Source organism: Suricata suricatta, chromosome 2 (assembly GCF_006229205.1).
Source record: "Suricata suricatta isolate VVHF042 chromosome 2, meerkat_22Aug2017_6uvM2_HiC, whole genome shotgun sequence".
NCBI lineage: Eukaryota > Metazoa > Chordata > Mammalia > Carnivora > Herpestidae > Suricata > Suricata suricatta.
In genome coordinates this window covers 132,225,854-132,249,171 of record NC_043701.1, presented here as the reverse complement: position 1 = coordinate 132,249,171, position 23,318 = coordinate 132,225,854, and the positions used below count along the sequence as shown (strand labels likewise).

Below are 23,318 nucleotides of genomic sequence, written 5' to 3'. Positions count from 1 at the left end.
CACGCTTGCGTCCCTGCCATGAGGCCGCTCTGGTAAGGGCCTGCCGGGCCTTCCTCCTGTAGCCGGTGTGGAGCCGAAGCCCGTCCTCGTGACAGATTCTTACCTGGACACGGTGTGTGCCCACCCGCGGCTTCGTCTCCCGTTCCCTGAGTGAGGCTGCCTGCCACCTCCGCGCCAAGCCCTTCAAGGACATTTTATTTCATGCTCAGAACAACCCTGTTAGCTGGATCATCTTGTTCTCAATTTTTCTTAATTGAGGAATAATTCATATTCATCAAACCCTCCATTTTAAAGTGCAGCCATCTATGGTTTTTATCAGATTCACAGGGCTGGGCTAAGCCCTCACCACAATCGATTTTAGAACATTGTCATCACCCCCAGAAGAAACCCTGTACTGTGAAGCAGTCATTCCCTATTTTTCCCGTCTACCCCAGCCCCCGACAGCCCACTTCCTGTCTCTATGGATATGCATACTCTAGATGTTTTACAGCAATGGAGTGATACAGTATGTGGCCTCCTGTGACACAGCCCGTCGTTTTCAAGGTCCCTCCATGTCTTACAGTACTTCGGGCCTTCTAATGGCCAAATGATGCTGCATCGCGTGGAGATAGTGCATCTTGTTCATCCTTTGCTCCATTGGTAGACGTTTGAGCTGCTTCTACTTTCTGGCTCTTGTGAATAAAGCCGCTAAATGTGCACACATGGGTTTTTGCATGAATTCTTGTTCTCATTCTGTTGAAGGGGAAACTGAGGCTGGGGTTAAGTCATTTGCCTGAGAAAAGCCCTGGCAGAGGAAAGCCTCTATTGGGATCCCGAGGAAGCATGAGCTCTCAGGCCTCCCATGCAGCCACCTCTTCCTTTTTAAGGTCTCTGGCTCTCATGTGGCTAGAGCGTGTGCTGATGGTAGGTGTGATGGCCATCAGCCAAGGGACCAGAGATTCAGCCTTGTTCTCTCAGGTGGGCACCCTGCACTCATGTCATTTCCCAGAGAGGCTGGGGCTTCTGCAGTAGTCGGTGAGGAAGCATCTCTGAGATCCGGGTTCCCGTGTGTGCAGCATCTGTCGTGGACAGTCGGCTGTGCTCTGCAGTAGCCCCTCTGAGCTTGGCCTTGACGGGATTGCAGCCCAAGTCCCCTGGTCCCCATCAGGACTATCTCCACTGACCCAGCATTCTCAGTACTCAAGAGAAGACGTTCCTGTGGGTAGCTGGACCTTAAGGATATTGCTCTCTTTACATGGAGGATATTAGTAGGGAGTAATGAGTGCTAGTTACAAAAATATCATGCAATGCGAAGATATATAAAGTAGGAAATAACAGAAACAGCTCCCCCAAACCCATAGCCATGTTCAAGTTAAATGGTCTGCCCACGTCCCGCTACCATGCCCGCCTTTCCTATCCTGATGTTCCTTTCTGTTCTTCTCTGCCTACTGGCCAGGGCCCAGCATAAATGCTGTTGTGCTGGAACTTTCTGGAATTCGGTCCTCTATGAGCTCCTCCTCCTGTGACCTTTTCTTTCCAGGTGGCACGACCCAGGGAAAGGCTAGAGGTCGGGAGTTGAACAGCAGCAGAATCCCTGCACCTGAGAGCAGTCTGTGGGGAAGGGGGTTTGTGAAGAGGCTTCCTTTCTCAAACCTTCCAGAGCTCTTTAGCTCAGTAAACACCGTGCATGGGTAACTGTTGAAATCTCAGCAGATTGTGTACGGCGGGGCGTCGCTGCCTGCCCTGGATGGCTGCTGTGTTTTGCTTGCCCTTGGTGTCCCCCATCTCCCAGCTTTGGAGACCAAGTGGCAATCCAAGGGCCAGCAGCCAAGTCACGGAGGCCCACCCTCTGTGGCTTTGCTTCTTGTTCCCAGGATGCCGGCCCCCACCCCTGGCTCCTGGGCCTACCTGGAGGTGCTGGGAGTTTGGTCTCCTGGAAGGGGTGCAGGCACTGGTCTATGTTTTCATTTTCATGTTCCAGAAGTATCTTTTATCTGCATCAGCCTTCTGGATGAGAGCCCCATGCTGCACCGGACCTCTGTTCCGATGTCCTTACACATGATCCCATGTCTAATGCTGTTAAACTGAACTCTCTCAGGGTAGGGGCTGGGTTTGAGCTGCAGCTCTTCTGCTTATGTACTGTGCCTCGGTTTCCATGGTGATAAAATGCGGATGAACGTAATAATACCTATCTCATGGGTTGTTAGAGCATGTCAGGTGCTTAGAAATGTCTCAGGCTTAGGTACACAGGTGCACATAGTACATAGGAAGTGCCATATGAGGGTAAACTATGATATAGGACTTTTTGTATCAGGAATGTCTTCTGACCATGGTAGGGAGGTGAGCACAGTGTGGTATATACTAATGTAGTATCGTGGAAAGCCATGAACTTTGGAACCGGGTTACTCTGGATTCTAATCCCAGCTCTGTACTCATGGGCATGGGTAGCCAACTTCAGCAAGCCTCAGTTCTCCCCATTACAGTGCACGTTCTGGCATGTTCCAAGGCACAGACAGTTCACATACTTGACTGCGGCTTGCAGCCTCTCCTTTTTGACAGGAGCATTGGGCCAAGAGCCTTTGTTTAGTAAAATCATGGAGTCACAGAATGTCCAGCCTGGCTGAGGTGCCCCAATCTCATAGTTCCAGCCCTCATTTTATGGACGAGGAGACAAGGCCCTTGGAGGTGCTGTTTCCCTGAGACGCCGTGGCTGGTAGCAGAGGGACTGGGATGAGAACGGGGACCTTCTGAGCCTAGCCTGGGACTGTTTCCACACCAAGGGTCGCCGGTGGCTCTTCCAGAGCTGGAAACATGAACAAAGCCTGAGAGAAGCATGAAGACAGTGGCCCCGTCTAGGGGAAGCAGGAAGCACACAGCGTAAGCCTCAGCTCCCTAGACAGCCCTGGGCCGGCCAGCTCTCATGAAATGTGAGTTACTGTCACTGTTGCCACCACTACTGTCCTTGGTCAGGGCCAGTAACCGCTGCTGGTGGGAGACTTAGTCCCTCTGTGCCAGCGGTTCTCGGACAGGAGCGGGCATCAGGGTTGCAGGGCTTCTTAAACCACAGGTGACTGGGACTTGCTCCCGGCACTTCTGATCCTATAGGTCCAGGCTGGGACCTGAGATCGTGCCTTTCTAACAAGTTCTGGGGTAATGCTGATTCCAGAGGTCCAGGGATCCCACTCTGAGGACCACTGTGTTGAGCTAGCCCTTGCTACGGAGAGGGATCCTTGGACATGCCTGGTAGAACTGCAGACTCCCAGGCCCATCCCAGACCTGCCTAGATAGGATGCCCGGTGGTCTGTGTGCACACGGGGTCTGCGAGGCAGTAGTGTAGTGTGGAGTCCCCAGGAGAGCTTTGGAACCTGCTGGTTCCCAGGCCCCAGAGTCTAAGTCAGAGTCTCCGGTGGGAGACTCGCACATCCAGAGTCTATAAAACTCCACAGGCGATCCCAGTGTGGCCACATCTGAAAACCACCTGCTAGTCTACACGGTGGCAGCCAGGAGGGGTCAGGGATGATGGGGTCCAACCCTGGCATTGGCTGCAAACCGAAGGCATGAGAGCGAGCCAGAGCCACCTGCCTGAGGTCCCACGTCTGATAGTGACACATCCAGACTCTTGATGTCAGATAAGTCTTCAACTAGCTCTTTGGAGTCTAAGTCCCCTTAGCACAGTTCCATGTAGCTGCAGTGTGCCAGCGTCCACAAGAATCCACCAGACCTTGAAAGATCAGTCTGCTCATTGGAAACACAGCCTCCAGTTGTATTTCGGAGCAGCCTTCCATGCTGAGTGAGAGTTCTCTGTTCTAGGCAGGCAGTGTGCACGGTGGCTAGGGTCATGCACTGCAGGCCAGCTCTGCCACTTCCTAGCCAAGACCTGGGGCTCTGTGCCCCAGACTCTTCCTCTAAAAACATGGTGGTGATAGTACCCAGCATGGGACAGTTTTGAAGATTAAGGGTTAATATGACCATGCTAAGGTCAATGACTTGCACATAGGAAGCCCTTTATGAATGTTATTATTTCAGTAACTAGGTGACCTTGGATGAGTCACATGACCTTGAGCAATCCAGCCTTTTAACTTCTCTGTGACTTGGTTTCCTCCTCTGTTAAATAGAGGTCAGCAGAGAACTGACCTTACAGGGTGATTATGAGGAATAGGTGAAATTGTGAGTCTGAAGCCCCAGGCACAGTTTCCTGCACACAGTTGGCATCAGTGATGTGTTACAGACTGAAAGGCTGCGCAAGAGTAAGTTCTGCCTGGGGCACGCTCTGACTTGGGCTGGTCTTGACTCTCTAGAGGGAGCATCTAAGGGCATGGGGATTGAAGGTCTGGGATATTTTTCCCTAGAGCAAAGTTTATAATACCCTTTATCCTCCTTGATGTAAAGAATTGTCATGTCAAGGCAGATCTGTGTGTGATCCAAGAGGGCAGAGTAGCAGTTATCATGTAGTTCATAAAAGAACTTCCTAATAGTTAAAAACATTCCGTAAAAGAATGGGTGAGCTCTGCATCACTGGAGGTATTCAAGGAGAACTTTAAGCCCTCTGGTGGAAACATTAAGAGGATTTCAGGTCTGAGATTGGAGGCTGCATTGATGTTTCCCAGGTTAGCTTCTTGGTAAGAATCACCTGGGAGCATTTATTAAAAACACAGATTCCCTGCCAGTCATCCCAGACCCACTGAACCAGGCTAGTCTAGGACCAGCGTCTCCACATGATTCCTACTGGGAGGTTTGGAAAACATGTGCTAAATGACCTCCAGTCTCCTTCCAACTCTCAGATTCTGTGAAAAAGGGATTATAGGGAAACGAGACATCCTGGGCAAGATCAGGTCACGCTGGCCCCGGTCTTCCTCGCACAGCCCTGGGGGTCTTACTTCTTGGTCAGGCCACGGAGCCCATGGACACGCCAGCTTGGCTCCCTGTCCCTTGCTGCTTCGGGCCTGTGCCTTGGTTGGCAGGGGCTCCACCCCCTCTACCCTGCCCGCTGCAGGGCCCCGTCACCAGGCCCAGCTCTCAGCACCGACTGAGCAGGGGTCAGAACTCTGTCTCTGAGAAACAACACCGAGCCCTCCTGACTTCCTGCGGTGGGTTTTGTTTACTTCTTGGATTTTGCTTGTTTTGCCCTGGTTCTGCCTACAGTTACTTTTCATAGGCATTCATTAGAATTAGCAAGATAACGTTTAATGAAAGACCCGTGCCTTGTGAATGAAAGCTGCTCTATTAGCACAGAGTACCACGCTAATTGGAAGTTTAGGGAGATGCAGTTTGGCCTTCTTGCAATAATAATTATGATGATGAAGATAATCTTGTCTCGTGTTTACTACAGTGCCTCGCCGAAAGCTTCCCTGTTCTTGGCTGCAGCTCGGGGATCAGCGCTGGGGGAGGGAACCCCGGAAAGGCACGCTGGAACCCAGCTGCTGTCCAGATGCTGGTGCTGCCCCCTGTTGTTAGTCCCCCTGAGCCCCATGGTGTGGTCTGTGGGCACGCATGCACCACCGAGTAGCATGACGAGCTCCTGTGCCAGAGCCTTCCCCTCTGAGGACTCCCTGAGCAAGGGCGGGGCTCCAGGAAGGTGTAGGACAAGGCAGGGCACAAAGATGGAGTCCCAGAGAATGAAAGACCTCTGGGCCTTTGCTCATGCCGTGGCCCACACCCAGGTTGCCTTCCCTTTTTCCTCTCTGACTCGTAATCTCTCATCCATCAGCATCCAGCCTGAACTAAGGGTGACCAGTGCCCCCCACCCCCTAAACTGCCCAGGACTGTGGAGCAGTCCCCCAGGATGCAGGGCTTTCAGTGCCGACTCGGGGAATGTTCTGAGCAAACCAGGACAAGTTGGTCACCCTACTGGAATCTTTGCATTCACATTCTTTGTCCTTCAGCACCCTGGCAAAATGACCTTGGGTAATTTTCCAGGCCTCACTTCCTACCTGTGAGGGGAGCTCATGGTTGTTAGGGGACTTTAATGAGTTTGTGTATGGCACATAGTAGATACTCAGTGATGTTAGCTATGTTTGTTCATTGAGTTGAGTGAGAGCGAGATCTCTGAGATCCCCTGGCCTCCATGTGGTTCATGAATCATCTGTGTGGTGTCTGCTTGATCATACCCCATGATGGGGCACTCACTTCCTTACATGGGGGCCTTTTCTTAATAACTGCTGCACCATTCCTGTACTGTCAGCTCTGAGGACGCGTTGAGAATGGGACCCTCTTCTTGAAGACCTCCCATGGCTTCCTGAGGGTTGCTCACTTGTCTCCAGTCTGGGTCTTCTCTTTCCTGGGTGGGGTACCCTCTCCCTTGGTGAGACCTGACTCCTAGCCATATCCTTGGAAATGACTTGAATGGCCGTCTGGCTCTATGCTTCTTCTGCATGCGTCCTGAGCATCTCTCACCACTGTGGAGACTGGGGGTGCATTGCACACTTGACTCTCGGTGCCTGAGTCCTGAACGTTCCATCTCCCAGCTTTTGCTCTAAGCCAGTACAGAGAGTTATTCTTTTATGGAGCTTTTCTTGTTTCTCTTACTGATAAGAGCTGGCTGCCCTCAGTCTATTCTTGAATTTGCCAGGTTTATTTTTTCCAACAAAAGCTATTTTTATGATTAATTAATTTTCTATTTTAAAAGTAAATTATCACTATATGTACTTGAAAAATGTTATTTAAATATGTAGTGGTACTTGGCTTATTTTATATAAAACCAACAGCAGGACTGTAAGTAGTGATAGATTGCTCAAATCCTTTGCCATAGCTGTTGAACATTCTGGTTATTTTCCTTTTGATCTTATTTTCCAGGCATATGTACTTTTTTACCTAGTTTTTACACATATGACAGCACACCTAAAATTGTTTTTATTCTCCTATTTAAAATGCTTTAACTTAAGGGATGCCTGGGTGGCTCAGTTGGTTAAGTGTCTGACTTTGACTCAGGTCATGATCTCCTGATTTGTGAGATCGAGCCCACATCTGTCTCTGTGCTGACAGTGCAGAGCCTTTTTGGGATTCTCCTTCTCTCCCTCTCTCTGCCCTCCCCATACTGTCTTTCTCTAAATAAATAAATAAATATTTTAAAAAATGCTATAACTTGAACTATTAAATAAGAAAAACCATGAATGAACATAAGTTGATAATACTATTTAAGAAGCTCTATCAAGATTTGGGGGTGGGGGGAGGTTGGAATTCCAGAACTCCCGATAGAAAAATAGTAAGAGATGTGAGCAGGATTTGCCCCAAGGGAAATAAAAATGGTTAATTAGCTGTGAATGATAATCAGTCTCATTATTGAAAGAGCTGATTAAAGCAAAGGATATCATTTCCCCTGTTCATATTAGCAAAGATTCTTTTTAATGATCTACTTACTTATTGGACAGAATGTATATTAATTTGCATAATTACTCTGGAAAACAGTTTGGCAATACATTTCAAGAACCATATGTTTATTTGTTTACTAATTATATTTTCCCCCTTGTGAACATCTTATATTCTTTTCTCTCACTCTCTGGTGGTCTTACTTTTTTAATTGAATTATATTGAGAATTTTGTGTGTGTGTGATTATATAAGTAATATGTATTTTTAAATTTAAATGATAGTGTTTAAAAACACTTTTTTAATAGTTTATTGTCAAATTGGTTTCCATATAACACCCAGTGCTTCTCCACACAAGTGCCCCCCACCATGACCATCACTCCCACCCCCCCCAAGAATTTTAAATAATAAAGATAACTTTTTTAAAAGGTCAATAATTTATACTTACCTTTTTAATAGAGACAAAATTTTTAAAGAAATTTTTTAATATAAAGATAAAATTTTTTTAAGAGAGAGAGACAGAGTGTGAGCGGGGAAGGGCAGAGACAGAAGGAGACACAGAATCCAAAGCAGGCTCCAGGCTCTGCACTGTCAGCACAGAGTCCAAAGCAGGGCTTCAACTCATGAACCGTGAGATCATGGCCTGAGCCGAAGTTGGACGCTTAACCGAATGAGCCACCCAGGTGCCCCTAAAGATAACTCTTTATCCTACTTATAAATCCTTTTCACAATCAGTCTGATTTTCTTAAGCATTCGGGTGTCTGTTCTGTACGTTTTATAAAGTTAGATTTGTTGATCTTTGTGATTCTGTTATGGCTCCTAGGTTGGACTCTCAACAAACTGAGCCACCCAGGCGCCCCAAGATTTCATTCTTTTTCATCATTGAGTTATCTTCCATTGTATATATACACCACATTTTCTTTATTTGTTCATCAGTTGATGGATATTTGGGCTCTTTCCATATCGTGCTATTGTCGATAGCACTGCTATAAACATTGGAGTACATGTGCCTCTTCAAATCAGCAGTTTTGTATCCTTTGGATAAATACCTAGTCGTGCAATTGCTGGGTCGTAGGTGGTTCTATTTTTAACTTTGTGAGGAACCTCTGTCCTGTTTTCCAGAGAGGCGGCACCAGTCTGCATTCCCACCAGCAGTGCAAAAGGGTTCCCCTTTCTCCACATCCTTGCCAACATCTGTTGTTGCCCGAGTTGTTAATGTTAGCCATTCTGACAGGTGTAAAGTGGTATCTCAGTGTGGTTTTGATATGTATTTCCCTGATGATGAGTGACGTTGAGCATCTTTTCATGTGCCTGTTGGCCATCTGGATGTCCTCTTTGGAGAAGTGTCTATTCACATCTTCTGCCCATTTCTTCACTGGATTATTTGATTTTTTGGTGTTGAGTTTGATAAGTTCTTTATAGATTTTGGATACTAACCCGTTCTCTGATATATTATTTGCAAGTATCCTCTCCCATTCCATCGGTTGCCTTTTAGTTTTGCTGATCGTTGCCTTTGTTTTCATCTTGATGAAGTCCCAGTTGTTAATTTTTGCTTTTGTTTTCCTTGCCTCTGGAGACATGTGCAGTAAGAAGTTGCTGTGGCCCAGGTCAGAGAGGTTGTTGCCTGCTTTCTCCTCTAGGATTTTGATGACTTCCTGTCTTACATTTAGGTCTTTTATCCATTTTGAGTTTATTGTTGTATATGGTGTAAGGAGATACTGTCCTCGGTTTAATTATTGTAACCTCATAACACTGGTTACACCCTACCTTCTTTTTTAGGGACACTTGCTTGCTTATTCCCTTGCTGAAATTTAAAACCATTTCAAAAAATGGTTTTATATTTAAAAAATTTTTTGAGAGAGAGAGAGACAGAGCACAAGTCAGGGAGGGACAGAGAGAGAGAGAGAGAGAGACCCAGAATTCAAAGAAGGCTCCAGGGTACGAGCTGTCAGCACAGAGGCTGACATGGGGCTCAAACTCAAAAGCCACGAGATCATGACCTGAGCCAAAGTCGGGTGCTTAAACAACTGAGCCACCCAGGTGCCCCCCAAAATTTTGGTTTTGGATTTTAAAGTTAAAAATACTTTCTAACTTTTGAGTAGGAATGTTTATAGACATGAAACAGTCTATAAACTGATTTCTGAAAAAAAACCTCATTTCAGTCACTGGTCATTAATAAGCATATTCTGTATCTTCATATACAAATCTGTTTTTAAAGATATCTTTGTGAACTTTTCTACTTTTCTTAATATTGGTCAGATACATTTTCCATTCTGATTATATGTTCTATATTATTATTGCTGTTTGAAATAGGATCCTTAAAAATTATATTGTTGCGGGCATATGGGAATATAACTGAATCTTGTGGTTTTATTTTGATGAGCCCCTTTGCGGAGACCTCTTTAATTTGCATAGTCTGTCAGATGCCTACTTTGGTTTTTGAAGGTTATACAGCCATTTCCTGTGCACATAATCATTCTGTTTCCAGTGTTTATGTTTTCTGTTTTTTGGCCAGAACCTCCACCAGATTCAGGGATACTTACTTTGCTCGTCATTTTAAAGGGAAAGCTCTGACGTTTTCCTTGATGTTCTTCTAGCTTGAATGAGATCTGTCGCTTTTACCCCAAGGGGCTGTTGGATTTACAAACACAACAGAGACTCCTTTCTAGCCCTCTGCACATCTGGCAGGAAGCACTAAGGGCTCATTGTTTGGAAGTGTTTGCCCTTTCTAGGATTCCCAGCTTGCCCTGAGCTTTGAGCCCACAGAGCCAGTCCATTTCCAGACCTTGGTCTCCCTCTACAGGAAGTCTGACTCCTCGAGCTTCATTCCTCCCTGGCGGGACCTCTTCTGGCAGCCTTACCAGCTGACACTGGATGCTGGTGGGGCGAGAGGCACCTGGCGCAGCCCTGGGCCAGGGGAGGCAGTAAAAGCACTTTTTAACAGGATGCCCTGCAGAGGACTCCTGCAGATCCCCAGTCATCTAGACTTCTGCCCTTCCCCGACCTGTCCCCTGTCTTTCCTAAGACCAGCTCAGGTCACCAGTACCCCTGCCTTGCTCTCCGAGCCTGCTGGGCACTGCTGGGAAAGCAGACACAAAGAGAGGTTAACACAGTGCGGGAGGAGGAGGTCCCTTTTGTGCTCTGTGATACTCAGAGGCTGGAGCAACTAACTGCTTAGGGCAGTCATGGAAGGCTTCTTAGAGGAGGTGACATTTGAGCTGCTCTTACAGCGAAAGTAGAACATCTACGAGGCAGATGAGGGAGAAGGGCTTCGATTATGATTATTTTGGTAGACTTTGCATTATTGTTGCTGTTCAGAATGGAATCTGTAAAAACTATATTTTATTGCTGGCGTGTAGGAATATTAATTGAATTTTATGTATTTATTTTGGAGCAGTCTTTAAAAATTTTTTTTTCAATGTTTATTTATTTTGGGGACAGAGACCAAGTGTGAGTGGGGGAGGGGAAGAGAGTGAGGGAGACACAGAATCTGAAGCAGGTTCCAGGCTCTGAGCTCTCAGCATAGAGCCCGATGTGAGGCCCTAACCCACAAATTGCAAGATCATGACCTTTGCTGAAGTTGGACGCTTAACTGACTGAACCACCCAGGTGCCCCTTGGAGCAATCATTAAAAGCTTAGGGGCTGGGGGCATCTGGCTTCTTTGAAGGCAAGACAAGAGTTTGCAGAGAGATGGGACAGTGCTGTCTGAGTTGGTTAGGGCCCCTGGGGTTCAGGGGTTGGAGGCGATCCCCAGTAATGGGGTGATCCAGGAGGATTTCCAAAGAGGTGGGATGGGGGCTGGCCTTAAAGCGTGGAGAGAATTTGGTAGAGGAAGGGGAGGGTAATGTGGGGGAGGTGCAGAGAGAGAGCATTCCCGCTGTGCACCTGCCCAGTACTTTGTCACCACATTTAGTACTTTTTATACTGAATTTTCTAGATAGCTCTGCCAGGTGGATGATAATATCCTTGTCCCACAGATGAAGAAACTGAGGCTCAGGGAATTTAAGTGACTTAGATGAGCTGGAGAGCCTAATTTCTGAGCTTCTATGCTTTCAGTGTCTCCCTTTTCTAATGTATGTTCATTAAAACCTGCTTTATTGAGAAAGAGCTTGCATACCATACAATTGACCCACTTAAAGTGGACAATTCGGTGGTTTTTGTATATTCACAGAGTTGTGCATTACAGCTCATCATTATGATCCAGATTTAGGACCCCCCCCCTCAGTTGCCCCCCCAGGACTCCCAGCCCTAGACAACCACTACTCTCCTTTCCGTGTCTGTGCAGTAGCCTGTTCCCAATACTTCATGGAAATGGCCTCATAAAACATGCGACCGTCTGCGACTGCTTCTTTCACGTGGCATAATGTTTTCAAGGTTTATCCATGCTGTAGCATATATGGGTACTTTGCTTCTTTTTATTGCCAAACGGTATTCTTTTTTCTGGATAATACCACATTGTGCTTCTACATTCATCCATTGATGGGCATTTCGGTTGTATGCACGTTGAGGCTCTTGTAAATAGTGCTGCCGTGAATGTTTATGTGTGATGTGTTTTGTGTGGACGTGTGTTTTCATTTCTCTCTGGTGTATACCTAGGAGTGGAATGCCGGCAGGGTTGTGTGGTATTAACTCCAGGTTTAAACATTTGGAAATCTGCCAGATGGGTCTCTGCAGCGGCTTCCTGGTCGCCTGTTGTGCAGGCTTGTTTTCAGAGTGACAGGGCTGGGAGGAGGGTCAGACCACAAAGCCTGTGTGAAGCGTCTGTTTTCAAAGTAGAGGCTTAGAAAGAAGTGTGAAGATTGCAGCTTCCTTTGGAGGTTCCAGAGGGAGGATTCTGCAGGAGCTCAAGGACGCTGCCATGAGTGCTGGTTGTGAGCAGCTTTGTGCCCTTGAGCTCACAGGCCGTGCTATTACACACAGTGCTGGAATAAACCCAAAGGTTCAGAGTGCGAGAGAGGGACACGTGTGACCTGTGATGACAAAGGCTCTCAGAAGAGAGAGGGCAGGGTTTCGATCCTGGCACAGGGGAGGTGAGTGAGAGGAAAGGAGGTGGGAAGGAGAGGCAGGGTTGGGGCCAGGCTGTTTAGGGCAAGTCCCTGAGCAGCTGTGGCTAACTGTGCTCTGTCTTTGTTCTTTGGCTGCAGATCTGGCCGAGTGCAAGCTGGTTTCTTTCCCTATTGGCATCTACAAGGTCCTGCGGAATGTCACCGACCAGATCCACCTCATCACGCTGGCCAACAACGAACTCAAGTCCCTCACCAGCAAGTTTATGACCACATTCTGTCAGCTCCGAGGTAGGCCCCGGTCAGCCAGACAGGAAATCATTCCCCGGGGAGGCTCCAAGGCTGGACCTGTGTCGTCCCTGCAGCCTGGAAGCCTCTAGTGTCATCCTCTCTCTGAATCAGACTGACGAATGGTCAAGGGTATGGGTCCAGCAGAGTGTTTGGGGTCCTGAGCCCCACGAGTAGTCGTTTCTCAGTCGCCTTGACCAAGCCCCTGTCCTCCTCCCCAGCCTAGCACTGCTTTCCTGGTTTGGGAGTGACAGATGCAGTGTCTCCTCTGCTGGGCCCACCCAGCACAGTGGACAAGGGTGCCTGGCAGGTGATGGGCAGGAGGCCAGAAGGTGGGCATGGCAGATCCTTTAGAAGCTCCCCCTCCAGGTGGGCCAGCAGGATGCAGTGCCCCCCCACCGCCCCGGAGAGCACCCTCTCTGTCCTACTGGGGAGCGCACAGGAGGCATGGGAGAGCTGATTCCTGCCTTCTGAATTCTGTCTGACAGGGGCATGAAATAGGTCTAAGGGCCCGTTTAGAGAAATCAATAGGTCAGATGCTGATGGAGCAGGAGGGACGTGAGCAAGTGTACCTCCCACGGCCAATTTCGGGCCTCCTAGAGGAGGCAGGGGCCTCGGGCAGGGAAGAGGGAAGAGGGAGGCATGAACTCGCAAACGGGTCCCAGGGACAGAGCAGCTTGTAGAAAGCTCAGGAGCAAGCTGTAGGCAGGATGTGGAAAGGCCACCAGCTGGGTCAGGCACAAGGTCTATGGGCTTGTTCCCGAGTGCAGCTCACAGGGCTCACTGCATTTGTGCCTAAATAGTGCACAGGGGAGGGGGGTGCGGGGTGGTCCTAGGGCAGGACTTGGTTCCCCGGGGGCATTGTGGGCACCTTTAACCAGGCTGTCCCATCCTTCCTTTCCTGTGGCTGCTTCTCTGCGCAGATGCGATGGGCCCTCACAGCCAGCAGGCCCCAGCGGCCGTGGTGGTCAGCCCCGGCCGAAATCACAGTCATTGGTGGAACTTTTCTGCAGACACAGTTGCCTTAGCTCTATCTACCCCTAGAACGGTTGGACCAGAATGTCTGCGTTATGGGCCGGGGCCTTGTGCCTGTCTTTTTAAACTGACAGCAGTCATTCTGAAGTGGCAGCAGCCAAGGTGGAGGCCACGGATCAGGGGTTATATGTGCCACCTCCTAAGAGATTAGCATGCGAGTCACGTGTGCCTCGGGTTGAGCGCGGTGGGGACTGTGGCAAACATGCCCCTCTCCACTTCTGCCAGGTATGCCGTGGGAAGGTTCAGTTTTATCCATTAGCAGCTAGAAATAGGGGTTTTGTGTGAATTTTTATAGTTCTTCTGTAATATGGAAGTCAATAAAACACCCTTGCGTGGTAGGTTTAGCCCATGTGCTTGGAAAAATCTCCCATAATGTATTAGCGCTGTCTCTGCCATCTCATTTCGTGGATGTAAAAGGAAGGTCAGGGAGACTGAGGCTTGTCATGGGTCTCGGCACAGCACACCCACGTCATCCACCATGCAGGCCAGGGCTGCCCCCCTCCCGGCCTCCTGCGTTAGCCCAAGGGTCCCCTGGAGATGTTTACTTTGCAGAGGAGGGTAGAAAGATTGAAAACAGGTAGTGGGGGTCAATGGGACCTCCAGGAAGGGCAGTCAGGAAGGATGCTTCCTCTGGGTAGGAGGGGAGTGCACTTGTGCTTTCCTTCCCTGAACTTCCCCCGAGTACCTGTCATGTTCCAGACCTGTGTCTGGAGGCTGGGAGACCAAGACCTGCAGACCCGCTGTGTCCCAGAAGGAGCCCAGGTTCACAGAACAGACGTGTCAGCCCCACCAAGTCCTGGATGCCGGTGTGTGCTGCATGCTGGGAGCCACGGGAATGAAACCTCATTCCTCCTGCCAATAGCATGGGCAGTGGGTGGGCCTGGAAGCGAGGGCTTTCGAAGGACTTGACATTGGGCAGCACCTTGGGGGATGAAGAAAGAAGCCCTCTCCAGGGGACACAGCGACACATGCCAGAGAAATGTGCCCAGAGCCCATTGTGTTTGTGACCTAGCTGAGGAAATATATTTGTCTTAAGATACCCTTCTGGTCAGAAGTCTGTTGAAGGAGGCAGTTTGAACCCCCTCGGTCCACCCGGCAGTTGCTGACTCCCCCACGCCACCCTGGATTACAAAGGAAAAGCTGTGATGTGCCCAGTAATTGGATTTCACAGAATTGGCAGTGCTGGTAGCAGGCAGGGAGGGGCTGGAGCTGAGAGGGGCACCTGGCTCCCGGCTCCCTAGGAGATGCTCTGGGCCAGGCTTTATTATGGTTTCTCTTTCAAATAGAAAAACCATCTCCTTTTATGTGCGCTGGGGAAGCTGGAATAGGCTTTGCTGAGCGCCTCCCAGGCCTGCTGGCTTCCTCTTCCCTGTCCTCAGCTCTTGGCAGAGGAGGTGGGCTGCCTTGGTGCCCAGGAGAAAGCTGTCTGCTTCCTCCCTCCCTGCCATACTATTACCTGTGGAAGCCTGGGGGACTGTCTTCTGCTGGGCTTGTGGCCTCCTCGGGGTTGCGTCCGCTTGACGCCCTTCGCTCGTTTCATAGGAGGAAAGAACAAACCCCGAGAAGGCCGAAGGGCATGTGTGCCCTGCAGAGTGGCTTTCGTGGTCGGACCCTGGCTCTTCTGTCCCCTCTTCTCCGATGTGCCCGTCTCCCCACTTCCTCCTCATTCAACTCATTCTGCTCCTTTTATTGACTGTGTCCAGGGTCTTCCAGGCTGCAGGTGTGTGAGACGCACCTGTGGAAATCCACAAAGAGCCCCCAGATGAGACACAGAGGCTATTTATTGAGAACCAGCTCCCGCAGGGGAGTGAGCAGCTGTCGGCCGCATCTGGCGGAGACTCAAGGGCAGCAGAGGGGTGGCAAGGCTTTGCGGAGGATGAAAGCAGAAGCTGGAGGCGGGCCGGCTCACAGAGGGCATCCTACATGATTGGGTAGGCTGCATTTCAGCTCTGGAGTTAGCCCTAAGTTGGAAATTGGAACAAAAGTCAGGGAAGCTGTCAGTAATCAGGTGGTGCCATTCAGGGCCGATGGGTACAGGAGTGTTACTTGGCTTCCTGGGCCATCAGAAGGGACGGCAGTCTGACTCCCTGCAAGTCTGACTCGGAGCAGACTAGCTCCCTGGGCTGGTTACCATGGCTAGTGGGTTGGCTCCCTGGGCAGGGCGCGGTGGGTTGTGGGCCAGAGTTCTGTTTTTATATTTGGTCTGGCCGTTGTCTGAGTGTATATTCAATTGCTCACAGCCCGCCTTTCAACTCAGCTCAGCAGTTCCCCAGGGGCACCTTTTGTGGCCTGGCTATGGGTGCAAGCAGGCGAGTGAGAGCCTGTGGGTCCAGATTCACTGGGCGCTGAGCCCTCGCAGCTCCATGCAGAGGGCTTTACACGTGTCATGTCGGTTACCCTTCCCAGCGCCTGCCATCGAGGCTGGGGTGGGATGACAGAGACCTAGATGTGGCCCTTGGGGAGCTCCCAGTCTCTGGGGGAAGGTGTGCACACAAGTGGACAGCCACCTTAACGTGTGAGGGGTGACACAGCAGACATGTGCTCGAAGTCTGGCGGGCCCAGGGGGCACAAGTCAGTCCTGCTTTGGGTGGCTGGGTGGGTCTGTTTGCTAGGGTCGCCATGACAGAGCACTGCAGCCTGGGGAGCTTGCATTTCTCACAGTTCTGAGGGCTGCCTGTCAGACACCAAGGTGTTGGGAGGTTTGGTTTCTCCAGAGGCTGGTCTCCGCGGCTTGCCGGTGGCTGCGTTCTCACTGTGTCCCCTCCTGGCCTTCCTGTGTACATATATGCCTGAGGTCTCTCTGTGTGTCCTGACTTCCTCTCTTAGGACACCAAGCAGATTGGATTTGGAATACCCTAACAGCCTCATTTAAACTTGAGCACCTCTTCCTACAGCCACGCTGTGAGGTACTGGGGACTGGGGCTTCTGCATAGGAATTAGGTGGGGGGGACACCATTCAGCCCAAAATCCTGGGGGGTCAGAAACTTCCAGAGGAAATGGCTTGGCGGGGTCATTGAGCAGAAGGAAAAGGGGGAATTCCTAAGGCATCTTTTAGGAAGACGGGAGATGTGTTTGGGAACTGGACTAAAATAAAAACAGTACAAGATGGAACGGTACAAAGCAGAGGATATGGTGAGTCACCAGCAACTGGTCTGAGTGAGTGAGCGGTCCTCAGAGAGCCGTCAAGAAGGAGCCGGGGCAAGTGACCCAAAAGCAGTGGAGGACGGGGGCTAGGGGGTGTCTCCCTCGGCTTCCTGCTGTGCCTTGGCCCACTGCCTTACTGTCCTTCAGCGGATGGCACTGAGTGGCTGAAGGAGGAGAGCAGGGCAGACGCGGCAGTGGTCAGGTGGGCACCCTGGTTTTAGTCGGGAACCAGGCAGATCTCCTCTGTTGGGCACACATCTGGTGCCCTCTGCACAGCCCACCGCTGGGGGAGCAGGGCCTAGAGGGTGCATGTCACCCGAGTCATTCATGGGGGGCAGCTCCCCATTGCTGATGATCAAGATCTTGTTCCTACCTGACACCCGGGTGGTGATCAGATGGTGGCCTTTGAGTCAGTGTTCACTGTCAGTCCTCAAGGATGTCTGTCCCCTGCGGTTACCTGGCCGAGCTCAGCAGGGCAAAGGTCAAGCCTGTGCACATGCTGTGGGCAGTGGTCAGCACCCCCAGCAGAGAATTAAAGGAATCCCAAGTATTAGGGGCTTTAGCATCCTAGGACTAGAATAGGATAGGCCAGAGATAGGATTACCAAGGCCAGTGTTTTAAGGCCGCTGGGCTGAGGTCGTCAAGCCCTGTCACCCTGAACGTGGAGCCTACCAGGTGAGGAGCAGCCTGCCTTGTGGTCAGGCTGAGCCAGGACCCGCAAGAGAAGAGGCTGGGTTGTCGGATGTTCAAAGCATAGACGGCCAGCTCTGGGGCGTGATGTTTTCTGTTTCCCTCTGGGTCTAGTCTCCATGCTGATCCTATCACCCTCTCTCTCCCTCTGGCTGTGGTCGGGTGCGGCTAGTGGGCAGCCCCTCAAAAGATCAGGGGAAGAGAGAGAAGCAGCTCAGTGAATATGTCCCCCTGGCACCTCCCCGTGAGGTGCACCTCGGGCTGGCTGTGCCCCTCGTCCTGAGGTCACTTCTCTCCATGCAGTCTCCACACGACTCTCCTCCCCGGTTTCCTCTGGCTGGTGACAGCTCTGAGCTCCTAACCTGGGGTTCCTGCACAGTCCCTTGAGGTTTCCCTACTGCTTCCTATACCTTTGTAAATAGTTCATTGCAAATAAAGCCTCCTTGATTATCCTAATTTGAGTGTGCCATCTGTTTTCTGGTTGCAGCCCTGATTGATGCTTTTTTGCCACTTAATAGCTCTGTCACCACAGGCAGGTTGTTTAACTGTTCTGTGCCTCAGTTTCCCCCTGGGTATTGCAGACTCATACTGGTAAAGCATCCACCTAGTAGGGCTCCTGCAAAGATTGAATGAGTTAATCATACACAGCCCTGGGAGCCACTGTGTCCCCAACACTGTCCAACACAGTCCTCGCACATGGCCGGAGGTGTCAAAACTACACAGAATGGGCGAGTGAATAACTTCCCACCACACAGCGGAATAATGATCCCCCCCGCCCCACAGAGGTCCCACGTCCTAGTTCTTGCCGCCTGTGATTATGTTACCTTACATGGCAAAAGAGGCTGTGCAGATGTGAATAAGTTGAGGACCTTGATGTAGACATACCCTGGATTAAGTGGGTGGGGGGGTGTGTCCTCACAGGGTCTTTGTGAGGAGGCAGGAGGGCTAGAGAAGGGGAGGTGATGTGGATGCAGAGCCTGGAGTGCCACGGCCACAAGCCTCTAGAAGCCGGAAAGGCCTAGGCACGGACTCTGCCCCTAGACCCTGCAGATGGTACACAGCTCCCCGGCTTGATTTCAGTCCTCTGAGACCATCCTGGCCTTCTGACCTCCACAGCTGGGGGATGATACATTCGTGTCGTTTCAAGCCAACAAGTTTGCAGTAATTTGTTACAGCAGCAGTAGGAAACCTATACGTACTGGAAGAGTTGGGGGGAGCCTTCTGCCTCGGTATCCCCATCTTGCTTGCTTATCCTGCTCTCTCACTTGACCTCACTGTGGAGCCAGAGCTGGTGCCCCACAAGGGAAACCTTCTCCAAAGAGCCACCATTCCTGCGTTTCTCTGCTGCCTGATTTCCCTCGGCGCCTCCAGCTTTGGTCCCTCCTGTGGCACACAGGCCACGTGCAGGTGGAGCTCCAAACGACGCTCCTTGGGCCTTGTTCTGAGCCCAAGTAGGATCCGCTGCCCCCGCCACTGTGAAAGAGGAGGCTGAAGGGTCCCTGTGGGGTGAATCTGAGGCCTGCCCAGCGCAGCCCGGGCCTGGGGCACTGGTGGGACACGGCCAGCTGTCCTTGGACCATCTAGGCAAGCACATGCCACTCCACGGGAACCGCTGGCAGCAGAAGAGCTGTTTCTTGGCTCTGTTACCGCGTGTCAAACCACTCCACGATATATTGATTTAAAACAACAAGGTGCTAATTCCTTCAGCTCCGTGGGTGGGCGGGCCTCTGCTGGCGGTTCTACGGAGATCCCTCATCCTTCAGGGCCTCGCTCCCCGCAGCCTCTAACCTGCTTGGACTTCCTCACAGTGGCTGGGCTCCCAAGGGGAAGGAAGTGGCTGGTGCCAAGCTTGATGCCTGAACTCGGACATCCCTGAACGTCACTTCTGGTGTATTATATTCATCAGAGTGGTCACAGGACCAGCCCAGATTCAGGAGGTGGGAACTAGTCTCCACCGTGTGATGGGGGTTGCTGCAGAGTCTCAGCCCAAAAGGCCTACGGCCCCCTGTGGATGGCTTTCGTCGTTAGCCTGACCTCCGATGGGTGGTACTTCTGTCATTTTTTATTTGCTCAGCTATTTGTGACCGCTCTTCGCCAGCCACTGTGCTAAGAACCGTGAGGACCTACCAGGCCCTGGCCTTTCCCAGCTGTGTGACCTTGGGCAAATTATTGAACCACTCTGAGCTTTCACTGTCTCATCCTAAGATGGGCATAATAGTGATACTTCACAGGAAGTGTATAAATCTCATAGGCTGTTAATTTGTTCACTTCACTTATAAATCCTTATAAACCAAACTGTGTCCTTTTTTTCTGAAAAGTGACAATAAATAAATAATTTCCCTTTGGAGGGGTCTTAGAGGCACCCTGGAGAGGGATGTTTTGCCACACACGCAGGAGAATGTCTCAGTCCTGCACCGCGCCAACCCCCAGAAGCCAGCAGACCTGGGCCTCGTGTGCAGACCTGGGGCCCTGGGATGGCCCTGCGCGGCTCCGCACAGGCCCTGATGCCCAGTGCCACAGGGCTCCAGCGAACATCTTCCGCTCCCCGTGTGACTGGGGCTTTGCCACTCCCCGTCATTCCCCTGTTCCCAGCCCTGCTTCGCTCCTGGCTCTGAGATCTAAGAGTGTCTTTATTTTTTATTTTTGAGAGAGAGAGAGAGAGAGAGAGAGAGAGAAAGAGAGACAGTGTGAGCCGAGGAGAATCAGAGAGAGAGGGAGACAGAATCTGAAGACAGGCTCCAGGCTCTGAACTAGGCTGTCAGCACAGAGCATGAGGCAGGGCTCAAACCCATGAACTGCAAGAACAAGACCTGAGCTGAAGCCGGACACTCAACCGATTGAGCCACCCAGGTGCCCCGAGATTTAAGAGTTTCTATCCCTCTTCTGTCCTTATCCACTTCTCATATGTTTCTCTTGTTGTTCTTAAACTCGTCAGGCTTCATTTGAGGTACTTGCTATTTGTTTTGAAAGGGCCGTGGATGCACACAGTACAGTACTCCAGGGCTCAGATAGGGAAATAGGGAAATAACACCTCTGCCTCCCATCCCCAGGTACCCATTTCCTCTACCCAGAGGCAGCTGTGGTTACCCGTTCTAGAGAGATTCTCTGCCAGTGTGACCATACATGTACTTAATGGTACTCTGACAGTATACCTTCAGGGGCAGCCCCTGGTAGAAGCACTTTGCAAGTATACAATTATTTAAATCTTTACAGTCCCACAAGGTCAGTAGTGTTATCAGCTCTTTGTTTCAGATGAGGAACCCTGAGGCAGAGAGGGTTTAAATCACTTGTCCGTGGCCACACAGCGAGGCTGGAGGGGTCTGGACTGTGGGTCCGCCTCCAGAGCTCCTTGGTGAAGCTCCTTTGTAGGCTGTGCATACTGTTTTGCAACTTGTCTTTATCTAGAAGCAACGCATGTTAGAAAGTGGTCCCTGTCGGTACAATGAGAGCCGCCTTATTCTTTTCATGCGGTAGACGGTGAGCACTTTGTTTTAGTTACTTCCAGACCTGACTAGAAGAGTTTTCTCACCTCTTCCTTCCCTCCATCCATGTAGATGTGGCTTCTGGAAACTTGACTCTTGTGTCCTTGCCCCTCTGACCACTGTGGACAGCGGCTGTCTTTGTGATGAGCACAGACCAACTGAAGGACACCTACTGCCTCACCCCAAAAGCTGCCTGCCCTGCAGGGGGGCCACATAGGCAGCAAGTAGCATGATCGCTCACTGTCATGGGGTCACAGCCAAGGGGCTGACTGGCCCCCGATGAGCGGGTGTTTTTGGAGCTGGCACATTCCCTCGCTGCCCGGCTACATAATTACTGCCAGGCCCAGCTCATCTGTCCTTAAATGGAGTCAGCAGGCTTCCTCTGTCTGCTGGGGTCAGTCTGAGGCCTCTGAGTCACACTTGGCAGTTGTCCAAGATACGGTTGATGCGGAAGTAATAAGAAGAACTCGGGGCAGAGAGGTCCATTAAACAGACACTGGAAACCGCAGTTCACTAGGGATAATAAATAAGGGAACATCGCGATGGGATGTTCTCAGGCGGCGGACAGTCTTGGGAGCCGGATGGAATAAGGTCTTCTCCCAGGGCCCCCATCCCTTCTGGGAGCCCAGGTTGTTAGACTCTGAACCCTGATGTACGAAACCAGAAAGGAGCCTGTGGAGTCCCCATTAACGCAGGCCCCTGGGACCAGAGGACCTCAGCCCTCTGTCCAACAGAGAAGCTGGTGGGGCCTGGGCATTGTTGTGACACCACCATAAAAAAGAGTATCATGGCTCCAGGACTGAGAAGCAAAGCCACTTGTGGCTGAGCTATGATACTTTTTGAAGCTTAGCACACCCACTGGTCAGGTGGCTGGGGCCCCGGGAGCTTGACAGGACTGGGACTATCATAGGTGTGGTGGATTCGATCCCTAGTAGCCTGTTTTCATTCTCCTCCCATGGTAAGGGGGGCTTGGAAGCTGTTCTCCGGTTTGGTTCTGAGCTACTGAGTCTATTACGAACAACACTGTACTCATAAATTTGACATAAACTCTTGAGGCCCAGACGATTTCACTGGAGGATTCTATCAGACTCTTCTTTTGTTTGTTTTTTTTTGAGAGACAGAGACAGTGCAAGCAGGGGAGGGTCAGAGGGGTCGGAGAGAGAGGGACACACAGAATCTGAAGCAGGCTCCAGGCTCTGAGCTAGCTGTCAACACAGAGCCTGATGCGGGGCTCGAACCCACGAACCACGAGATCATGACCTGAGCCGAAGTCAGATGCTTAACCAGTTGAGCCACCCAGGTGCCCCTCTATCAGACTCTTAAACAAGAATTAACATCAGTTTTACATAGTCTCTGCCAGAAAATAGAAGACAGGGGCATGCTTTTCAACCCATGCTATAAAGCCGGCAGTGCTTTGATGCCAAATTTAGATAAAGACAGTATGACATGAAAACTATAGGCCAATGTCTCTCATGAACTGAGACGCAAAAGTATTCAGCAAAATATTAGTGGTCAAACACAGCAGTATACAAATGAATTGTATGCCAAGACCAAGTGCGATTTGTTAATTTTTCCAGATGTGCAAGTTTGGCTCAACATTTGAAAAATCCATCAGTGTTTTCCACCATATCAAAGGCTAATGAGGAAGGATCCTATGATTCTCTCTGTTGACAAAGAGAAAGTTCTTGATCAACGAGGAAAACGGGATGAGTACCTCAAGGTGGTAAAGAACATCTGTAAAAATCCTATAGCTGACATCCGACTTACTGATGAAATGTTTGTTCTCCTGTAAATTTGAGAACAAGGCCAGGATGTCTCCCTCATCATGAAGGTCTCAAGTACAGCAACAAGACAAGAAAAGAAACAAAAGTATAGATTGGAAATGAAGAAATAAAACTGCCCCTATTTGCAGACGACGTGATGGTCTGCGTAGAAAACTCCACAGAATCTACAAAAGCAAAAACAAAATTGTCTCAGAACTCATAAACGAGTTCAGTAAGTTCCCAGAGATACAAAACGTGCACACTCATTCCCAAAATTCTTTCCTTGGCTTCCTATCTCACATAGAGTAAGCCCACTATCTTCCCGAGGTCTCAGGCCCTGCCTAACCTGGCTCCGGCCTCACGTCTATCACTTGTGGTCTGCATTCTGAGCACTGACGCCTCTTCTGTTCCTCGAATGTGTCCAGATCTTTCCTACCTCAGGGCCTTTGTACTTGTTATTCCTAATAGCTTTCTCTGGACTCTTTACACACTGGCTCCTTCTCATTCTTCATTCTGGTCACAAATGCCTTCCTAGCAATCTGAAATCATCTTATTTCTGTATTTGTCTTTGTTCATTACTCCCTGCCCCAACCCCCACCGGTGTGTAAGCTTGGTAAGGGAAGGAACTAA

At 50.2% G+C, this 23,318-nt stretch overlaps 1 protein-coding gene across 3 annotated transcripts in view; it reads left to right on the top strand.

The window, feature by feature from the left end:
* LRRC20 (leucine rich repeat containing 20) overlaps positions 1-23,318 on the top strand; it is an 89,403-nt gene that overhangs the window by 25,668 nt on the left and 40,417 nt on the right. For 2 of the 3 annotated variants that reach the window (XM_029931820.1, XM_029931821.1), the window contains exon 3: positions 12,428-12,577. In XM_029931820.1, coding sequence (XP_029787680.1) covers positions 12,428-12,577 — 150 coding nt within the window. Of the gene's footprint in view, positions 1-12,427; positions 12,578-13,497; positions 13,878-23,318 lie in introns of those variants that run through there. The other variant, XM_029931822.1, reaches the window with a different exon arrangement.